We start from the raw sequence: 24,073 nt of genomic DNA, 5'->3' as shown, positions 1-24,073 counted from the left end.
ATTTTTTTGTCGGCACTGTATTATAATACAGGTTCCTACACAGCGTGCCTCAGTAAACCCCAATGGTCCAAGAGCTGTGAGACATTTTTGAGTAGGTATTTTAGGCAACCTGAAAATTTTTCAGGTGACTCTTCCATGATAGCCTAATACAAAAATGCCGGTCTGGCTGGAGGGTAGCGGTTATTTTCCCCAAAAATCCCCCCAAAGTTAAAAAAAGGTCAAAAATTGTTATTACAAAAAATATCATTGACGTGACTTTAAAATAAATTTAAATATTCAAATATAAAGAAAATAAACAAGCCAGGCGATTTGAGGGCGATTTTAACTCTGCAAGATACTTGCATGGGCGTCCCAGGATTATTTTCAAGGGATGCATCTGAACTTCAGAAGATTTCATTTGAATCTGTACATACTATTAACAAGTATAAAATATACAACTATACATACATAGCTATGTATATTCCTTACGGACAGGCAAGTGCAATTGTTATTGTGACAGGGTATTTTTTAATATTAAAAATAAATATTCTAAAGACAGGTTTTTTTGGTGAAATTTTCCAACTGCCATGTCATCAAACAAATTACGCGTGCATATCAATGAAAAGCGCTATAGGTAAGCAGAAGTGTGAGAAAGGGCGTATACTGATAGCTGTTTGCGTCCTCTGTTCTAACGGAGCGAGTCTGTTCGCTCGAGAAAAATCACGTGACCTGGCGATACCCATGTTGTTGTGCCTCGAAACGTTAGAGTAACTATTATATACTATAGTTTTTTAAGTAACTTTTTGTTAATTAAAGGAAAATAATACGTACTATACAATAGATTTTGCAAATATGATAGAAAAAGACACATTTATTATTATAAATATATAGGTAGAAAAGTATAAAACTATAAGCTAAATAAATTCGGTGTCCGAATCTTGTACTTCTTCTTCAAACTCCTCATCTGAGCTTAAATATTCATTCTCTTCTTCTTCGTCAGACTCGTCAGTCGAAGCCTGCACAATCACGGGCGCATCTGAAGAAAGACTTGCCATTGGTGAGATGTGGTGTTATCGAATAATGTAAAAAATATCATGGACACAACACATAGCAAACACGGAAACATTAAGAAAGATGAAAAAGGAAAAAGAAATACTCAACACTATGAAGGAAAAAAATGAGCTACTTTGGTCTTATATTAAGAAATAAAAAACCTGATGTGATAAGTATTGGTTATATAAGTAAGAATACGTAGCAACTCAATTAATTAATCACTAATTAATTTTTAATTAACTCTAAATACATATTACAACTATTTACAGATCAGGTAGAAGAGGAATCTGAGTCTCGAGTGGAGTCTGACGAAGAAAAAGAGAACGAATATTTAAGCTCAGATGAGGAGTTTGAAGAAGTACAAGATTCGGACACAGAATTAAGTTAGTTTATAGTTTTATACTTTTCTACCTATATATTTATAATAATAAATTTGTCTTTTTCTATCATATTTGCAAAATCTATTATATAGTCCGTATTATTTTCCTTTAATAAAAAAAATTACTTACAACAACATGGGTATCGCCAGGTCGTCACGTGATTTTTCTTGAGCGAACGGACTCGCTCAGTTACAACAGAGGACGCAAAGAGCTATCGGTATACGCTCTTTCTCATACTGGTGCTTACCTATAGCGCTTTTCATTTATATGCACGCGTAAATTGTTTGATCACATGGCAGTTGGAAAATTTCACCAAAAAAAACCTGTCTTTTTTAGAATATTTATTTTTAATATTAAAAAATACCCTGTCAAAATAACAATTGCACGTCCCTGTCCGGAAGGAATGTACATAGCTATGCATGTATAGTTGTATATTTTATACTCGTTAATAGTATGTACAGATTCAGATGAAATCTTCTGAAGTTCAGATGCATCCCCTGAAAATAATCCTGGGACGCCCATGCAAGTATCTTGCAGAGTTAAAATCGCCCTCAAATCGCCTGGCTTGTTTATTTTCTTTATATTTGAATATTTAAATTTACTTTAAAGTCACGTCAATGATATTTTTTGTAATAACAATTTTTACCCTTTTTTAACTTTGGGGGGGATTTTTGGGGAAAATAACCGCTACGCTCCAGCCAGACCGGCATTTTTGTATTAAGCTATCATGGAAAAGTCACCTGAAAAATTTTCAGGTTGCCTAAAATACCTACTCAAAAATGTCTCACAGCTCTTATACTACAAATTATAGCAAAAACGCGACGGTAGACTGCATACTATAGTGGCACATATATTTGTCAAACGCGTTTATAAACCCCAAAGAATGAAGAAAAAATGAAACAGAAAATTTAGATTATTTAATTTCAAATGATATGCTTGGATATTAAAAAATAACTAATTCGATCAACTATAGCTAAAGGGGAACTCATTGAGCCTCATGCTCTTTAATTTAATCATGAATGAAATCATCAAAAGCGACAACAAAGGAAGAAGATAGAGAATGGAAAACAAAGAAGTCAAAATACTCTGCTATGCAGACGACGCAATACTGATAGCCCAAGATGAAGATTAGTCCACAATTTTAACATAAAAGCAAAAGAATTCAGTGTGATGATTTCTTCTCAGAAAACTAAAACAATAGTAATCAGTAAAGAACCAACCAAATTCAAAATAGAAATTGAGAACATCGGTATTGAATAAGTATACAGGGTGGTTCATCTTATTCGCCTCAGTGTCTGTACGGAAAACCACTTGATATTTAAAATAAATTTCTTCACAGTAATATACAGGGCCATTAATACTACAATCTAAAAAGAATGAGAATTATACAGGGTGCTCCAAAAAAGAGTGGTATATCAAAGTTATATTTTTTCTTATGAAACGCCCTAAATATGATGACATTATTGAATTGACCTTAAAAAATAAGCTATACTTTCATAAGGGTTCCCTATACCTAAATACAGGGTGTTTTGATTTATTTCGATTTTTATGAAAATGTAAGGTTTTAGAAAAAAATGAATATCTACGAATCTAAAAATCAGTAAAAATTTTTTTCTTTGATCTTAATAGTAGACTATTTAGCATACTTAAACAGATGCTTACTGCAACAAAATTTCTTACAGGGTGGTCAAAATATGAGATTGTTCTATTAACAAATTCAAGCTGTAATAACTTACTTATTTTAAATAGAACACCCCGTATCTTACTAGTCTATCGCGTAGAAAATTTACTTAGCTTTTAATTTATATTAGGGTTTCCTATACCTATCTTTTACAGGGTGGTCAAAATATTAGATTGTTCTATTAACAAATTCAAGCTGTAATAACTTACTTATTTTAAATAGAACACCCTGTATATTACTAGCCTATCGCTAGAAAATTTATTTAGCTTTCAATTTGTATTAGGGTTTCCTATACCTATCTCCCTTCATTTGTTAAATATTTAAAGATTTCCTAATTTTCAAGCTTTAAAAATTAGAATTAAGTAAATATGTCGTGGTTACATATGTACAATATGTACAACACATCACCAACACCGGCAATCTACTTAGACATGATACTGTCTTTAATAAAATTTTCATTGTTATCATGTAATCATACAGAGTGTTGTATTTATTTAGTTGATTTTGGCCTACATGTGACATTGAATAATATGTTTATATTAAACTGCATACCCTATATTAGATGCCGTATTCTGGAAGATATTTAAATTATATTTCATTCCGTATAAGTATTTTCCATATCTTAAACCAACGGTTATTAAGTAAATTTAAGAACACCACTTTTTGTTTGAATCTTTGAATCGCAATTACAAACAATTAAATGCAATGGCTACTATGACTAAAACGAGCCTATTGTACAAAAATTCGTAAAAATGGGTATTTACAGAATAAAATGGGAATTTACATTTATAGAATAACATATGTATTGAGAATGTTTACATGGAATTGAAGAGATTTTAAATATCTTCCATTATAAAGAATAGAATATCGAGTATGTCACTTAAAATAAGAACACTTTGTGTGATTAAATAATAAAAATATGAATTTTATTAATGAAAGTATCTTGACTAAGATATTTAAGTATATTGCCGGTGTTAGTGATGTGTTGTACATAACCACGACATAGATACTTAATTCTAATTTTTAAAGCTTACAAATTAGGAAATCTTTAAATATTTCAAAAATGAAGTGAGATAGGTATAGGAAACCCTAATAAGAATTGAAAGCAAAGTAAATTTTCTACGCGATAGATTAATAAGATACAGGGTGTTCCATTTAAAATAAGTAAGTTATTACAGCTGAATTTGTTAATAGAACAATCTAATATTTTGACCACCCTGTAAAAGATAGGTATAGAAAACCCTAGTATAAATTAAAAGCTAAGTAAATTTTCTACGCGATAGACTAGTAAGATACAGGGTGTTCTATTTAAAATAAGTAAGTTATTACAGCTTGAATTTGTTAATAGAACAATCTCATATTTTGACCACCCTGTAAGAAATTTTGCTGCAGTAAGCATCTGTTTAAGTATTGAAGTAGAAAATTGCTATAAGAAGAGGATATACTATAAGAAGAAGATTGCTAAATAGTCTATTATTAAGATCCAAGAAAAAATTTGTTACTGATTTTTAGATTCATAGATATTTATTTTTTTCTAAAACCTTACATTTTCATAAAAATCGAAATAAATCAAAACACCCTGTATTTAAGTATAGGGAACCCTTATGAAAGTATAGCTTATTTTTTAAGGTCAATTCAATAATGTCATCATATATAGGGCATTCCATAAGAAAAAATATAACTTTGATATACCACTCTTTTTTGGAGCACCCTGTATAATTCACATTATTTTTAGATTGTAGTATTAATGGCCCTCTATATTACTCTGAAGAAATTTTTTTAAATATCAAGTGGTTTTCCATACAGACACCGAGGCGAATAAGATGAACCACCCTGTATAATAGAAATATAGTACCTTGTGTATCCACCAATGAACAAGCAAAATTGCTTATAAAGAGGATGAATAAGAAGATGGCTAAAGTGGTATTAAATTAAAAATAACTTACTAGTAAATGGAGATGATGGGTCATCTTTGGCAGGTTTTGAGAACAATGTACTTCTTTTATATAAGGACAAAGATCTTCTCCAACTTTTTCCTGCTTTCAGTATTACAGCCTTGGGTGATTTAAAACTCTTTGGCACCTTGAAATGATTTGGATCTACATATGAACTATCTACATGATCTGAGATCACAGACAACCTTTGATTCTTTTCTTGAGAAACATTTGATGCACTATTTGTGTTTGCTTCATTGATCTTAGATGGACTTTCACTTACTAAAGTATTATTTTTGGATCTTGAGGTATGCACTTTTACATGCTCAATTTCCTCTTCATTTTTTCTCTTAGATCTCAATTTCCTGTGTTTACTAGATCTATTTTTGGCACTTAAAACATAATCACCATCCAGATTCGTTGAACCCTCAACTTCAGAAAGAGTCTCGTTACTTCTTATAGCATCAGTTTCCTTTATTCGGACATCAGAAATTCTATTGTCTACCAATATATTTGAACTTTCTGCACAATCTTTCAAAGCATACGAAACCTGAACACTTAAACTTGATGATTTTTCTTCATCTTCATTTATTCTTTGAGTTCTTGACTTACTGCTTTTCTTTTTAACATTTGGTGATCCTTCTTTAGCTGTTGAATCTTCAGAAATGTTCAAGCTTATATTCTCTTTACTCTTGAGTGTGTTACGTTTACTTCTGCTATTTTTATACAAACTCTTTTCAGTTGTACTACTATCAGATATATTAATTTCATGTTCAGAAGAATCTAAAATGTTATTAGTACTCTTCTTATAAGATCTAAGGTTTCTACTTTCATTATTTAATATAATTTCTTCTTCTCCGTTATCAGTGGGAGATGTGAATGATTCTTCAGCTGTTATATGTACACTAAAGATTCTATTATTTTGTGAACTATTGTTTGCTCTTGATTTTTGAATACTGTTTGGTTGAAGTGTATTATCTGCTTGCCCAATTGTTTCGCACCTAGCATCTTCATCATCAGATATTAACTCATCTTCAGCAGTTACGTGTACAAATACTGATTTCTTGGAAGAACGTTTACTTTTAATATTATCAGTAATACTGCACTTGGATGATCTTGTTCTTGAACTGATTTCTCTTGTAAAACGATTTTTAGTTCTTTTAGTGTCTATAGCAAAAGTATCTATTATAGAACTTTCTATTATGTCAGAATCATAAGAAGAATTACTAAGAAGATCTGTTTTATCACCATAATTTTTCGTGTAAAAGGTTTCGAAGTGTTCTTTATTAGATACGTTCATAAATATTTTATCAACTTGTAATTCAGAGTAAACTTCAGTTGTAAGATTAGTTTCAACAATATCCAAATTTTGTTTGTCCCTGACTAAACTTACATTGGAAATTGGCATCAGATGGCTGTAATCATTTTCTATAAGTTTGACTACAAGTTGTTTGTTTGAAAAGACATGTTTAGGAGAAATTTGTTGGCATTCTTCATCGCTAGAAGTATCTCCATTTGGTGAGGATATTCTGTTGTCGTCTGTGTATTTGTTAATGATTGCATTATTCACATTTGTTAAAATAATCTTTAACTGTTTTTGTTTTAGGGGTAACGTGTCTTGATCCTCTTTGGGAACTTGTTCTTCATTAGAAAGGTCCAAATTGCTAGCATAGAATGATTCAAAGTCCTCTTCCTTAGATTCCATCAATGGTGAGTTCGTCAAAATTCTTAAATCTTTTGTCTGGTTATGATCAAGAACTACATCTTTTAGATAATTTTGTCCAAAGATATTTTTTAAAACAACCCTTAATTCTTTTTGTATCACAGGTAATTCTTGTTGTTGATTTTCTTCGGAAACATAATGGTCTTGATTATCACGGCTTAAATTGCTAGCAAAGAATGTTTCAAACTCCTCTTCTTTAGATTGCACAAGGGGTGAATTTCTCAAATTAATTCTTAGATCTACTATCCGATTATGCTCAAGACCTTTGTTTTCTAAATAATCATGTCCAAAATTGTTGTTTAAAACAACCTTTAATCGGTTGGGCGTTTGAGATAAGTCTTTTTGATCTTCTTTGTGAACATACTCATCTTTACCAGTCCGGCCCAAATTTTGTACAAAGAAAGATTCAAATTCATCTTCTTTGGATTGTAGTAATGGTAAATTTGTCAAATTAATTCTTAAATCCTTACACTTCTTTTTCTTATACCCAATTTTGTTGTTTGTTAAATTTAACGTTTTAAAGAAGTATTCTTCTGAACAATTTTGTATCTCACATTGTTGTACTTCACTATTTGATCTTAAATAATATGATCTTTTATAAGAAATATCAGATTTGTTGTATGTAAATTTAGAAGAAATTTCTGATGAACCATCTTCACTATAATTAGAAGAACACTCATTATTTTCTATAACTTTCATATTTTTCCGAAGAAAATCATCAAATGTATCCTCTTGAGACTTCCTTTTTTGTAGTTTTACTGTAGTAGCTCTTAAACATTTTTGCTCTACGTCATTCTTCGTTTCAGACTCATCTTGATCACAGCCAGCATTTTGCATTTCAACATGATTGGTTATCACGTTATTGTCATCGCTTACGTATTCAACTTTATTTTTTGATATGTCTAAATGTCTTAAGTTCTCTTTTGATCTACTTTTGGAGTTTATTTGATGGTTTATATTACTAACAAAAAATTCTTCGAAATCTTCACAATCTAAGCTTTTCCTTGACAGACTAACAAAAAGGCTTCTGACTTTACTAGTACCTTGAACATCAGATAAATCTTCTGTATTATCCATAAGTTGGGAACTTAAATTACGTGAATAGAACTTTTCAAAGTTCGTTACTGAATTACGCACATCACTAACTGATAAATTTCGCATTTGTATACATAATTCTTTATTTTTTTCTTCGTTAATGTTATCTGATTCTTTAAACGAGGCATGAGATGAATGTTTTTCATTTGTGTTTTTTCTTTTAGTGACAAAATTCACAATTGATTGCCGAGAAGATTCAAAGCTTATAACTTTATTTTTTCTAGAAATATTTTTATGCCTTTTCCTGTAAGATTTTATAACTTTTCTATGTCTCAGCGTTATAAAACTTGTTCTTGTACCAGGCGAATTAAAATCTTTTGAATGATTTACTGTTGGAGAATATTCTTTCAAGACCTTTGAAGATTTCACATACTTAGAATGGTTCTTATCAATAACAAGTCTTCTCAGAGGTGTATTCGTACTAGTAGGTGCAGGAAATTCGTTGTTCCAGCTGTCAATTTGCTCAAAAGATTTCTTTAGTAAAGAATTAACGTTTATTGGAGATATTGTGTAATTTTGAATTTGGGCCTTAGATGCAGCTATGGGAGTACTACAATGTATGAGTTTCTTCTGCATATTTGCTGCAAAATTACTACTATTTTCCATCAAACTTTTATTTTTTGGTATCGTTATGTAACTCAACGATGTTTTCGGTTGTTTCTTCTTAACAATCTCAATTTCTAGACTTTCTTCGATCCTTTCTGTTGAAGGTTGATATAGACGGCTTAACTGAGACTGTTGACTGTTAGAATCATTAGTTTCTGTTGAAGGTTGACATAGATGGCTTAACTGAGACTGTTGACTGTTAGAATCATTAGTTTCTGTTGAAGGTTGACATAGACGGCTTAACTGAGACTGTTGACTGTTAGAATCATTAGTCAAACTAAAATTAGCTTTTTGTCTTCTAGTTTTTGGTGATGAGAGGAAAACCTTACTTTCATTAACAGAATTTGAATTTGAGGATTCAAGTATAGTAAGTTTTGGCGGGGTCTTTTTGGTTTTTAATAATTTGTCAAATGTATCCTCTGTACTTATCTGTAAAGAGTCATCATTTAATAACGATTCGCAGTTTCTTCTTGTGGGCAATTCTTGAATTTTGATTTTTTGTTTCTTTCTTCCTAATAGCCGTTTTGTCATGTTTTTCGCAAATAAGATATTAAAAGCATCTATAGAGTTATTAACTAAACTAGTATTGGAATTTACGTACGTTCTAACTTTCTTTGTAGGTGCCATTTTCACAAAATTTTCAATCAAAAGTTTTTTAAAATTAAAATTTTCCAGTAATAGTAAACATCATCTGTTTATAATTTACATGACAGTCGCTAGTACCACCACACCAAACCCTAAAACGAAAGGACACGAAAAAAATAAAAAAATTCAAAACTCACTTAAAATTAATATGATAAGAACACTTTTTAATTACTTATTTAATTTTCTATCTACTTAATAATAATCAGTTTTGCTTTATGATAATAAAAATATTCACGTTTGTAAAAGACCATTTAAAAAATACATTTCACAATACACCATTGTAATTATAGTTGCAGACTAAGTAGGTAATTATATGCAAAAGATTCAATGGCGGATCTACTGAGGGGAATATAGTCTGGGCATAGAATAAATAACCCTGGGCTGATTATCGGAGAATAGGCCATTTTTGGGAAAAGTTATTTACCAGCAATTTTATTGCTGGAATCGAATCTTATGATTGTATTAATAATATAGGTATGCAAAGTCCGCAGATAGTGTGCTACTTTTTTTTATAAACAAAATGGCGCCCGAAAATCGTGTTTTTTTCAATTTTTGCTCTATAACTCTAAAGATTTTAACTTTACACCAAAAACACTCAAATAAAAATTCACCGCAATTAAATTCTGCATAGAGACGTGTTTTTTCCGATTTACTTCGATGAAAACTTTCCCCGGAAAAAGCGGGTTTTTCCAACAAAATCTTTAATTTTCATCTCACAATATCATAAACCTACCCATACTGGCACAACTATACACAATTCATCATCCCATCCTACACAACACAAATTAGCAGCCTACCATAGCATGATACATAGACTGACAGAAATTCCTATGACAAAAAATAACTTCGAGACAGAACTAAATATCATTAGACAAATAGCAGTAAACAATGGCTATAACGAACAAACAGTTAACAACATTTTAAACCAAAAACTCCATAAGAAAGCCTTGAAATTAGTGTATCCACCACCACAGAAAGAACCCAGTACCTTCTGCTCTCTCACATATACTGGCAAAATAACAACAAAATAGCCAGATACATAAAAAAGAAAGGAATAACACCAGCTTTCAGAACTAACAACAACTTAAGCAAATATATTAAGAACAATAAAAGCCGAAAGAGAAAGCAACTACAGAGTGGTGTGTACAAACTAACTTGTGGTGACTGTCCGAAAACTTACATCGGTCAAACTGGCAGAACTTTGACAAACGGATAGCAGAACACAAATTGGCTTTCAACAATAGAAAAACAGACACTTCTACATACGCACTTCACCTTCTAGATCATAATCATTCTTTCAATGAAGAGTTTCAAATTCTACATATTCAAAATAAAGGCCTTAAGCTATCACTTTTAGAATCAATGGAAATTAATAAATTGAAAAATACAGATATAATTCTGAATGACCAACTCGAGACAAACAGCTCCCCACTCCTCAACCTCTTCAGTTAAAGACTTAAAAAGGCAAACACATTGTAAAATATATCACTTGAGAAAGGCACTTTGCCGAAACAGCTGTAGTAATAACATAGTTGTAATAAATTTTTTGGAAGTATAGAAAAACAAACGTTTTTCGGTGTTTTATTGTGAGATAAAATGAACTTCCATCAAGTAACGGTCGAATCCATCAATTCTTTAATTTTCAACTAAACTTTTAGATAAGTAATTGTTAATCAATAATTAAATAGCTTGGTAATGTAAAAGCCCTTTTCGTATAGATTATAATTCCAGAAGCCGATGGAAATGGAACGAAAAGTTTAGCAACAATTGAATTGTTAATTAAAAATTTAATGACAATAATTACGATGCATAAGAATAACTATGATTTTTTCATAAAAAGGCACTATACCTATCTAATGTACTTTACAGAATTGAAATTGGACTATTTAAGCGGCCTCAGGAATATTTTAAAATTATAAAGAATTTTTTGGCTTATAAACAAATAGAATATCTCGGGAAATATTAAACTAAATTAAATTATAAAAACGGTATTCGAAAAACAGCGGCAGGACGCTTCTTTTAAAAGAAAAAACGTTTATGGTGAGTAGTTCCTGAGATACAACCGGTCAAATTTGACCGGAATTTACGGCAAAGATATAAACAATAGGATCATAATTTTCAAAACATCACCTTTTTGTTTTTGTCCTCTTTCTCCACACCAATTTTCATATCCTTAAAATACTCATAACATATATTATTATAATAAAAACTATCGATAATACGTTTGAAAATTGCCAAAAATATCAAAATTCCAATCAAAAATTAGGTTGGAGAAAATGTAACCCTCAAAGTACGCTGTGAGCTCGTACGTAGAGGGGATATTTACAAATTCGCGAGCGCCAGTAGGGGCAAGTCTGTAAACGTTTACCGGAAATTTGACATAAATGTCAAAGTGATTAATTTAAAATTAAAAGTAAAAACATTAATTATAAAAAATATTAGTTGGTCAAAGCTGTAGTATATATTTTTACCCTAAATATACTTACGTTTTAAATACTGAATTTAAGTTTTTTAATGTTCGGTAATATCGTTGATTGAAATAAACGTTAATCTTAGCGCCATCTACACGATAATTGTGAAAGTATCCGAAGTAAGAAATTCATATTTTATCAATAGAACGTCAAAATGATTAGCAAAATCTTAAAAAAATCGAGTACAATTTAATTAATTTTTTGCGTTGTAAATATTAAGCGATAACAATTAAATAATAAATTTAAAAATTACCGGTGAAAGTTGAATTAGTAATCCGCCAAGAGCGACACCAGCGAAGCTCAGAGCCTATTTTCTCGGCTTCTCATGGAGCAATTTCCTTCATTCTTTTTTTGTTCCCAAGTAATTCGAGTAGAGCCATCGAACTAACGCATTATTAAATGTCAAACTTGCTTTTGTTTTGTTATAATAAATTAATTTATTTATTATAACACAAAATTTTAATTTGTTTAAATAAAAATTGTTTAAATAATTATACAGCTTTCAAATGAGAATATTTATGTTTTTAACTTTAAAAGGTACACTTGTAGTAAGTAAGCCTACAAGTGGAAAAAATATGTAGTTTTCTGTTCTTATAAATAAATTAATCTATTATAACAAAACAAAAGCAAGTTTGACATTTAATAATGCGTTAGTTCGATGGCTCTACTCGAGTTATTAGGGAACAAAAAAAGAATGAAGGAAATTGCTCCATGGGAAGCCGAGAAAATGCATTTTTTTAACGTATATCGATTTTGAACTTTAAGGGGTTACATTTTCTCCAACCTAATTTTTTAATGTTGTTCTGAAGCTATTTCCTTGTGGCATTTTTATGATTAATTATTTATATGGGAAATAAGCCACAATTAAAATGAAAAAAATAATTTTATTAACGTTTCGACGCCCAAATCGGGTGCCGTTGTCAAAATACAAAATATTACTAAAATAAACTAAAGTGTTGTTGCTAAGCAAAAAAAATTCTTCTAATAATTTATTTAATCTCACTCATTTATATTGGCAATTCAGACATATATTATACATTTTAAAGTAGAAGACTTTAAAATGATATTGCCAATATTTTATGAGTTGCGTTCCTGGGACGACTTACTGAAAGATAGTTCATTCGATTACATGAAATTAACCCCAACTCAAGAATATCCGTCATAAAAAATTATAGCATGTGATATGTCTTTAAAAAGACAACCAAATGCAACGACAGTAAAATTCTCGCGTTAGAGACTTCATAGTAAATCACAAGGGAAAACCAGGAAAAACCTGTGATACTATCCCGACATCGTAAGTATTTGGTCTTACATTAATTTACTCTCAAAAAGTAATACCAAATTCTGACTTGTAACATGTTTAAATTATAAATATTATTAATAATACTAGATATATAAGTAATACTAAAATATAAAATATGTACTAGCTCGATATTATTGACTTACTAATCTTGGTATTTTCTTTCTATTGACTTCCTCTTTCAGTATGGGTAACCACATCCTACTGCATTCTACCGAGGAATTTGCGACACAATTGGTTTCATTTAGCATAATTAGAGCCGCTTCTTTGATTTTTCTCTTTTTACTATCTGATTCTTTCAGGACTATACTTGAATCTCTCCACTGAACTCTATGTTCATTATCCCATGCGTGTTGACATATTTGAGATCTCTCAAATTCTCTATTTTTAATATAAGATTGATGTTCACTTATTCTAACGTCTAATGGTCTTGATGTCTCACCTAAATAAAATTGTTCGCATTCACAAGGTATTTTATAAATGCAATTTTTTGTTCTTTCTTGATCATTGTTAGGTTTAGTTTTAGATAGAATAGATCTCAATGTGTTTGTTGTTTTGAATGTTGTTGAAATGTTGAATTTATTTCCTATTGTTTTAAGTTTCTCGGATAGTCCTTTTATATATGGTATTGATATTTTCCTCGTATTATTTCTGGTGAATGTTGTAGGATCCCGTTCTAAGTTGTTCTGTTCCATTCGATCCAATCTTGACAATTCCTTATTTATAAACGATAAAGGATAATCATTTTTTAATAAAACAGATGTTAACAATTGTTTTTCTGCTAAAAAGGAATTTTCGTTAGAACAAGTGATTTTGGCTCTATCATATAAGGATTTAATGATTCCCTTTTTAACGTTGATGTTGTGATTTGACTTGTAATTGAGATATCTGTTGGTGTGTGTTGGTTTTCTATACACTTGAGTCTCATATCCAATATCCTTCTTTGAGATCAAAACATCGAGGAAAGGTAGGCTGTTATTGTATTCCTTTTTCATTGTAAATTTTATTGTCTCTTCTTGATCGTTTATAATATTCAGGAATGTATCCAACAATTCTGATCCATGAGGCCATATTGAAAACACATCATCTACATATCTCCACCATACTGTGGGTTTTAAATTTTGTTTAGAAATAATATTATTTTCGAAATCCTTCATAAATATATTAGCCAATAATGAAGATAAAGAAGAGCCCATTGCTAGACCAAAATTTTGTTTATAGAATTCATTGTTTAGTTGAAAATAGGTATTATGGGTACATAATGTCAATAACTCCATTATAGCTGATACATTTAGTCTTGTCCTAGTTGCCAATGTATTATCATTCTCTAATTTCGTTTTGATTATGTTTAAAGTTTTATCTAATGGTACATTTGTAAATAAACTGTTTATGTCAAAACTTACTAAAATATTATTTGGATTAAATTCAATAGTTGATAATTTGTTTAAAAAATGTTTTGTATTTTTTATAAAAGTGTCATCATTATTAGCAAATGGTTTTAGAATGTTTAATAAGAATTTTGATAGTTCACTACAAGGAGAATTGATGGTACTACAAATGGGTCTAAGTGGTATGTTCGCTTTATGAATTTTCGGCACTCCATAAAAATGTGGTGTCTTACTGTAGTGAGGTGTCATTAATTTTCTTTGATAGTATGTTAGATCATTTTTAAATTTGAAAATAAAAAAACGAAACGTTAATAAAATTATTTTTTTCATTTTAATTGTGGCTTATTTCCCATATAAATACCTAATTTTTGATTGGAATTTTGCTATTTTTGGCAATTTTCATAAGTATTATCGATAGTTTTTATTATAATAATATATGTTATGAGTATTTTAAAGATATAAAAATTGGTGTGGAGAAAGAGGACAAAAATAAAAAGGTGATGGTTTAAAAATTATGATCCTATTATTTATATCTTTGCCGTAAATTCCGGTCAACTTTGACTGATTGTATCTCAAGAACCACTCGTCATAATTAAACGTTTTTTCTTTTAAAAGAAGCGTCCTGCCGCTGTCTTTCGAATACCGTTTTCACAATTTAATTTAGTTTAATATTTCCCGAGAGTTTATAAGCCAAAAAATTATTTATAATTTTAAAATATTCCTGAGGCCGCTTAAATAGTCCAATTTCAATTCTGTAAAGTACATTAGATAGGTATAGTGCCTTTTTATGAAAAAATCATAGTTATTCTTATGCATTATAATTATTGTCGTTATTATAGCGACCGTAAATTTTTAATTAACAATTCAATTGTTGCTAAACTGTTCGTTCAATTTCCATCGTCTTCTGGAATTATAATCTATATGAAAAGGGCTTTTATATTACCAAGCTATTTAATTATTGATTAACAATTACTTATCTAAAAGTTTAGTTGAAAATTAAAGATTTTGTTGGAAAAACCCGCTTTTCCGGGGAAAGTTTTCATCGAAGTAAATCGGAAAAAACACATCTCTGTGCAGAATTTAATTGCGGTCAATTTTTATTTGAGTGTTTTTGGTGTAAAGTTAAAATCTTTGGAGTTATAGAGCAAAAATTGAAAAAAAACACGATTTTCGGGCCCCATTTTGTTTATAAAAAAAAGTAGCACACTATCTGCGGACTTTGCATACCTATATCTATTATTAATACATACAATAATAAGATTCGATTCCAGCAATAAAATTGCTGGTAAATAACTTTTTCTTGTATTTTGCTAATTAGCCCAGAGTAATAGGAAACTCACCAACAAGGGTACAAAATTAAAGAAAACAATTGTTGAAATATAAAAATACAGTGATGAGCACGCTAATAACCAGCAAAATTGCGCAAAAGATGGAAAACATAATACATTACGAAACAAAAAGAGATGAAACTAATGGAGAGAGTGGAGATGGAAATGATCGTTATAATAAACATAGAAAAAAGTGTTGTGTGATTTGGTAGAATGCGATCTTACTCTTTAAAAAACATGTCACGTATTTCAGCGCCATCTCAGCACCTGGTTAAATGGAAGGATACTACAAATCTGGCCTCTACATAAGTGGTCTGTAGCTTCGACATGATAGGTGTGAAATTTTAAACGTTCTTGTTGTTGATTGGATAGGAAGGGTGTCATAATCTAGCCTCCATGCTAGGTACATAGCCTCCATACGGTACTTCCAATATTTAATATTTTATTCAAGTGGACAATAAAGGTAAAACACAAACAACTTTTGTTTCTTACTTATTTATTTATAAAATAATGTGACATTTTACATAGAAATATGAGTATTTAATTTGGATTAAATAAGTGTTTACTTGTTGAACTTTTCCACCGTCTGCACACAACAGCTGAACGGAGCCATTACACCTAACAACAAGACGCGAAATAAAGTGTGTATTTTAAAACTGTTGGATAAACAGTACCTACAATCAGAAAATCTCTACCTTACAATCAGAAAAACTTACCTTTAAAAAGGTACTCGATTACAAAATATCAAAAAACACGACTGAATATCAGCTTTTTATGGTGACACAAACACATCACATAACCGACCATATAAAATAACTGAACGACAACGAACCAACGAACGAACGAACACGAACACTGAACCATAGATAAATAATATATAGTATTACCAGATATATAGTATATAGTATTACCAGTATATAGTATATAGTATACTAATATATAGTATTACCAGTGCACTGAACACAGATTCACAGATAGCGCAGGATTTGTCAAAAGTCATGTTCCACCAATCAAAAGGCCGACATCAGCGCCTCTGACAAAATGGAAGGAAAATAAATACGATTACATGTTTTTTATTAGAGTTCGCGGGGCATGATAATAAACGTATAAAATATCATTTAGTTTGCCACCTTTAGACGTATCAGAGGAGGTTGACAACTGTCACTGTGACAGTAGAATTTTATAAAATACTCCTTTCACAGACGTCTAAAGGTGGGAAACTATATAATCTAATGTTAATTTATACGTTTATAACAACTATAACGATCATTTCCACCTCCACTAGTTTCATCTCTCTTTGTTTCGCAATGTATTATGTTTTCCATCTTTTGCGCTATTTTGCCGGTTATTAGCGCGCTCATCACTGTTTATTATCTTGTAGGTGATATGAAATTTAAACCACAGACATTGATCCAAAATCATAATTTTGAATGAATTGGTGTTGATATACAATATACGTAACGCATAAATTATTATTTCGTAAACCAACGAATTTAAGGAAAAATCCCGAAATAGGTCGATTTTTATTTTTAAATTACAATTTTTTGGCATACATATTATACTAGTGACGTCATCGGGCTGGGCGTGATGACGTAATCGATTATTTTTTTAAATGAGAATACTGGTCATGTGCATGATAGCTCATTTGAAAGCGTATTTAATTCTCTATTCAGCAATATAAACATTAACCTAATTATTTATACAGGGTGTCCAAAAAACAATTTTTTTATTAAATTAATTGACACAAAAAGATGAATGTATGTAATTTATTTAATTCTAGATAAATTTTATTGCTGCCAGAAAACAGAAAAAGAATTTATTTTAAAAATAAACACTGATTTTCGCTTAAACTTAAATGTTCAAACTGACAAGAAGTAAGTGGGTGGCAGCTTTAACATTGAATTTAAGCGAAAAACAATATTTATTTGTCAAATAAATATTTTTCCTGTTTTCTGACAACACTAAAACGTATTTTAAATTAAATAAATTACATACATTCTTCTTTTTGTCCCAATTAATTTAATTAAGAAAATATTTTTTTCCGCACACTATATAAATAATTATGTTAATGTTTATATTATTAAATAGAGGATTAAATTACCTTTCAGATTAATTACCTTTCGTTTTTTTCTGTCACATGCAATTTAATGCGTTAGAAAGAAATCGAAAAACTGTGACGCACTGAAAGATCCTCATAAGAAAAAGCATATATACCTTAACGTACACAATAATCGGGCACATTTTAGAACAGGTCAATAGATTTAAGTACCTGGGATGTTCCCAGATTTAAGTACCTCGAAATTAGACTACGTTTATCAAAATGCTACCTACATACGTCTGGTCGACTCTTCTCTATGCAGTTGAGACGTGGACCCTTAAAATATCAACCGTAAATAAATTGAAGGTCTTTGAAATGTGAATCTACCGGAGAATCCTCAAAATTTATATAGAATATAAACTGTATCAATAATAGAATAGAAACTGTATAGAATAGACCATAGTGAAAGTAAAGATCGAGGGAAAGAGAGGACTAGGAATGAAAAGACTATCGTCGGTAGGTCGGTACATCTGACAATGGAGAAGGCTAAATTTTAAACAGCTAATAAGATCAGCTGAAGGCAGAGAAGAGTTTACAATTATATTAGCCAACCTATATTGAGGAGAGGGCACTTTAAGAAGAAGAATTATCTTCAGGATAGATTATTGTAAACATTAGATTATATTCGTTGCATTGGAAACATTCATAATAGGTACCTACTCTGTAGCCCTCTACTTCCATAGTCTCATACATACATACATATGTACTAATGATGTCAATAATAAATATTTATACATATTACCTACATAATTACAGATCAATATTATCACTAATTTATTTAAAATCGAGGTGTTCCAATAAATTTAAACACGATGAAAACAACTATTGGTTCATTGCACGGTTATTAGACTTTATTACGGTTGTCTTGTCCGACGGTGGTGGGGAGACTTATATTTTTGACTTTACGTCACAAGAGTTTACATTCCCATATTTTTAAATGATTTTCGATTATTGAATGTGTGTTATTGTGTATATATGTGTATTATTTGTGTTATGAAATAATTAGACAAATAGTACACATTTTATCTTATACCGGGTGGTGAATCGTAAAAAGGGCCATAGGAAACTCAATGTAAAATTCTGAATTGTTGAATTCCTGCTTCCCTAATTATATTACATCAAAAGTCATGAGAGAATTATTTGTAGAGAATTAAAATCTGTATTAAAATCAAAAGTTAAAATTGTTCTACGATTTAAATGCATTCCAAAATTTTGAAAAATATGATACATTTGCCACAATAGGTATGCGTGTAAAAGTAAGGCCACACGTTACTATTTAACTGACAGTGCTCACACCATTGACTGAATAAAAAAATCTTTATTATTAATCCTTTCTCCGCAACTGAGGGTATCTTATCAACTGTATTGTTTTTAAACAATATATGATAAAATAAAAATATTGACAGTTCAAAAATGTGAACATTATTGCATTGTGTGTGGCCTAAGTTTGGGCTGAAAACTAAAATGTATTACATTTTTACAAAATTTTGGAATATATGTTTAATTACGTAGACCAATTTTAACAGTTATTTCCAATACAGATTTCAATCCTCTACAAATAGTTTCTAATGTCTTTTGATTTATGTACAATAATTATTAGGGAAGCTGGAATTCAACAGTTCAGAATTTTACATTGAGTTAATGCAAAATTTTGACGCATGTCAAAATTCTCAATGTGTTTTAATTGTATTCATTTTTTTCGAATCCTGAGAAAACTAATAAATATTTTTGAAAAATTTAAACTCAGAATGAAAGACTACATTATTACCGAGGGCTGAAAGTCCCTGAAAACTTCTATAATGTTTATTTTAATAAGTTACAGGGCTGAAAATAAAAGAGAAGTGTGATATTTAATTTCAAATATTTCATTCAATAGAATCTGCTTGTTTATTCTAAGGGGCTTTCCGCCCTCGGTAATAATGTAATCTTGCATTCTGCGTTTAAATTTTTCTAAAATACTTGGTTTTCTCAGGATTCGAAAAAAATCATGTTACGATTCAAATGACAGTAAACTCTCGTGACGTAATCTCACCCTTAATGTTCATTGGTTAGTCGATTTAGGCAACCGTAGTAATGTCTAAGAACCGTGGGTTCATTGCTCTAAGTTAATAAACTTATTTGCTAAGTACATTGGGTTTAATTATTACCTTTAAAAATATGTTTCGCACGCTAGTGGTATGATGAATCTCGATAATCGATTAATAACATCCATACACAATCGAAATTTTCGATGAATATCAATTAATCATGAATCGATGAATTTTCTTTTTACTGTCACGTGACACGTGACTGGTGACTGTGACCTGTGACACTGCGACTGTCGGACTGCAGTGTTGCCATTGGTAGCGACTTATCGCGAAAATAGCGACTTTTTATGTGTTTTGCGACGTAGCGGCGATTTACAAAAAAAGCCATTTTGTAGCGACTTTCTGGAGCATAAAATAAAATATATCATATTTAGTTTAAAAAATACAATACACTACAAAAAGCAATTATTGTATTTTTCGAAGTCCAATTATATTATATGACCATGAATTGATTTATTTGATATTTAAATCTGATTTATTTAAGACCGTGGTGCTGCTGATTACCAATTGCCTTGTAATCTGACAGTTTTTGTTTTGCGCTTCTTTTTATTCGGGACTTCCCCGGAATACATCTACATCGTACAACAACTTTTTTATTTGCATATTTATTTGCGTATCTTTTTAAACCGTTTGATTCAACATGGCGGCTGCGCATGCGCGTGCCACATAATAAGTGACACGCGCATGCGCATGTGATGTTTTACCGATGCATCGAAAACATTGATGTATAGAAAAAAATGATCGAAAAACATCCATGCAAGCTTTCCGCTTAATACATCGATGTATATTTGAAATGAACACCTCTACCCCCCCCCCCCCAATTCGCTTTTCAGCAATGCAAGGATACGTAGCGACAATGTAGCGACTTTTTTACCGCTATATGGGGATTTTCATTCTTCTCTACCTGGCAACACTGTCGGACTGTCACTTCGCATGCGTCAAAATTTAATATATTATGGCACTAATTAAAAATTTTCAAACATTCTAATTAAATATTAAATAAAATCGTGAAGAGATTTTATTGAATGATACAAACCATGTGAGTACTTTCTTTATTCAAACTTTATCTATCTACCCCAAACACCTTTCATTTTCCATCAATTTGATTAAAGAGAATAATTACTCATCAAATATAGTTTATCCTTGAAACCTCATTACTCATTATTATTTGAAAACAATTGTCACGATTAGGGATTAGCTGTTGTATTGTATATTTGATTTGGTTCATTATTGTTTTATTTTTTGAAGGAAGTGGTTGCAAGAATCATCTGGTAAGCAAGTTTCTTTTAATAATACCCTGTGCATCTGAGAAAACCACCAATAAAATTTAAGAAAATTTTTATCTTATTTTTTTCTTTACTCTTTATATCAAATTAAATCTATTCTGTATTGAGTCAGTTACTCTTGCATGTCTCTTGAGAAGGCTCCGTATATGCTCAATAGGATTAAGGTCTGGACTTTAAGAAGTCCAATTTTGGGATACCATTTATCTTCAAAATACTGTGTTACAATGCACGTCTGTGGTCTCGCATTATCTTGTATTAGCAGAATTGCCAATAAACCCAGCATATGGCATCACATGATGTAGGATCTCTCTTATGTACAGTCAGAAAAATGAAAGAATACCTGCATGAACGATCACATCAATCACTTATTTTGTATTTGCTGTCTTTTTCTATAACAAACGTTTGTTATTTACATGTGTGGTGTTAATGTGCCTCTCTCATTCAAGATGACATCCGTGTGTGCTTAAAAAAATCTCTGCTCAAAATTAATGAGCCACCACCAAAAGCAACCTGGTGTGACTAAGTGTAGGCAACATAATGTTCTCCAGCCCTTCTGTAGACCTGATTTTGACTAACTGTACCATAAATTAGGGAAATAAATGGGTACCTAGAATGCGAAAACATGGAGTTGATTCCAGTTTACTCCAATTAGCCTCTTCTACTCAAATCCGACTCTCACCTTCATGCTGGTGTCCCCTGTAAACCGAGCAACCCAACTGGAGATCCGTTATCCAACTCTGGGTGGAAAGTTGGGTCGAGAACTGACGGAGCAGGTGAAATGGCCCTCCGAAAAAGGAGTTTTGTGTTGGGCTAACTACCCAACCCTGTAAAGAACCTTTTGTTATGAGAGCTACAATGAAAGAAACCGGACTGTCTAACCTACAAAGAACTCGCAAACGAAATAAGTTTAATGATTTAAAAATTAGCACGTGGAACGTGAGAAGCCTTTATCAGCCTGGAACCACGCCTCTGCTCTGCTTACTTCAGAGCTACACTTATCTGTAAACAATACATTTTTCCAGTCGTTTATTGTCCAATTGACATGTTCATGGGCAAATACAAGTCTGTGTCTTTGGGAGCAGCAGTAAGTAACGGCTCTGTTGCTAGTTTGGAGCTCTCAAACCCTGATCTCTTGACCTTTGTCGAACAATAAAAATATTGATTACTGGTCAATGGGCTTGCTGAATATGCCTTTCGAGCATTCTAGCAGGTTTCACAATGCATCAATAGCAGGAACTCAATCTTCTCTGAATGTTGGCTTCATTTTGGCACCCCTACTGGATATCTGTTGATAAGATCGGGTCTCAAAATTCATTGGCAAGTTCTCTGCATTGTTTAACAACTAACATTCAATTGTCTAGCCACATCCCTTTGGCTTGCTCCATTTTCCAACAATGTAACAATCTGAACAGACTTTCGATATTGTCCATTTAGCCCGATCAAAGAACAATCTGACTCCAAAAAAATAAAGGAAGGATGAAAATTTGGGAATAGGTAGTTGAAATTGTCTATTATTATATAAGAAGAAGTTTACAATTCTATATCACCCCATTTTTCTAAAATAGAGAGGAATACCCCCCTCTCGAAGGTGAAAAATATACATTCAAAATAAGTCCGAAATTGGATAAAATGACTAATTCTAAGCAACGAGTTATGTGCAAGTGAATATGTTCATTTTTAACAGAACAAAACATGTTTTTGGACGGTTTTTCGGAGATATGTAACTCAAAAAGTAAGTATTTCAGCGAAAAAAATATTCTTAGCAAAAATATAGCTTACAAAAAAACTGAAAAAAATGGTGTATGCTTGAGGTCTGTAGACCCAGTGTAGTAAGCAGAGTTGTAGTTAATGAAAAGTAGGTTCCTCTTCATAAAATTCCAAATCGAATATTTCAATGTGAAATAACCTAAAAACGGAGCACTTTTCGGGGAAATTCATTTCAACTTTTTTAAAGTGTTTAAAAAAGGATTATTTTTGTTTTTTAAAAAAACTTGTAGCATTAAAAGTAAGTGAGTGCTCAAAATATTGTTGGTCCCTTTTATTTTTTTGTAAAAAAATCGCGAAAATCACCCCCTAATTATCATCACAAATAAATTTTATCATTACCACTGCACAAGTTACTTTGTTTATGTATTATTTATATGATCTGTAAGTTTCATCGGTTCAAAGTGCTTATTTTTGAAAAAGCTGTAGTTAAAATGGCTTGAACGAGTAAGATTACGAGTTTAGGCAAATTTTGAACAGCCATAGCGTAATCGATTTTAGTATAACAAGAAAACAAAAAAGGAAAAATATTCAGAAAAGCAAAACGTACATTTTATTACTCTAAGATTTTTGGTATTACTAATAATTTTTAAGTTAATTCAATGAACAATTCTATTTTTTTTTTTAGTTAAAAAAAATGTTTTATTTGAAACCCAATTTTTTTCAAAACTGAGCACTTTGAACCAATGAAGCTTATAGATAATATAAACAATACATAAGTAAAGTAACTTGTGAAGCGGTTACGATTAATTTTATTTGGGAAGCTAAATAGGGGGTTGTAACATAGTACGTTAACCCTTAGCATTGAATAAAATATTATAAGTATAGTTTATAGTAATGTAAATATGTTTCGGCATTGACCGGTATTGACCTTATGATTTATTGTATATAAACGAACCAAAGAATTGACGAGACATTCAGATCAGTCGATTAGTCACGATGAAGCAATAATACCTTAGTTATTGTTTACATATATACTGTTGTTTAATTGTTTAAACGAACGCTGTGAAGTTCAAATATATTTATAAAGTGAAAATGGTATATTATTATACATCCCGCACTTAGGGCACAATAGCTCAGCCACCAGACCTAGTACCACGTCAGGGTGATTTTGGCGGTTTTTGTACCAAAAAATAAAAGGGACCAACACTATTTTGAGCGTAACTCACTTATTTTTAATGTTTATTTTAAAATTTTTTTAAAAAACAAAAATAAACCTTTTTTTAAACACTTTAAAAAAGTTGTAATGAATTTT

The 24,073-nt window shown here is 30.9% G+C and overlaps 2 protein-coding genes across 7 annotated transcripts in view; one reads left to right on the top strand and one right to left on the bottom strand.

The window, feature by feature from the left end:
• Positions 1-24,073, bottom strand: part of LOC114332108 (MATH and LRR domain-containing protein PFE0570w) — a 110,269-nt gene that overhangs the window by 78,239 nt on the left and 7,957 nt on the right. The window contains exon 2 of the mRNA XM_028281833.2: positions 5,040-9,188. Within this exon, the coding sequence (XP_028137634.2) occupies positions 5,040-9,078 (4,039 nt within the window). The 5' untranslated portion in view covers positions 9,079-9,188. The remainder of the gene's footprint in view (positions 1-5,039; positions 9,189-24,073) is intronic.
• Positions 1-24,073, top strand: part of LOC114332110 (sulfiredoxin-1) — a 38,943-nt gene that overhangs the window by 12,493 nt on the left and 2,377 nt on the right. Inside the window, exon 1 of one of the 6 annotated variants that reach the window (XM_028281840.2) lies at positions 20,668-20,807. The exons of 2 other annotated variants lie outside the window; for them this stretch is intronic. Coding sequence is in view for 1 of the 4 variants with exons in the window: in XM_028281838.2 (XP_028137639.1) it covers positions 20,794-20,807 (14 nt within the window). In the remaining 3 variants the exon portion in view is untranslated. Of the gene's footprint in view, positions 1-20,667; positions 20,808-20,874; positions 21,040-24,073 lie in introns of those variants that run through there. 3 more of the 6 variants (XM_028281838.2, XM_050644703.1, XM_050644702.1) reach the window with 3 other exon arrangements.

This window comes from Diabrotica virgifera, chromosome 2 (genome assembly GCF_917563875.1).
Source record: "Diabrotica virgifera virgifera chromosome 2, PGI_DIABVI_V3a".
NCBI lineage: Eukaryota > Metazoa > Arthropoda > Insecta > Coleoptera > Chrysomelidae > Diabrotica > Diabrotica virgifera.
The sequence above is the reverse complement of the archived record's forward strand: the minus strand, read 5'-3'. Positions and strand labels throughout refer to the sequence as shown.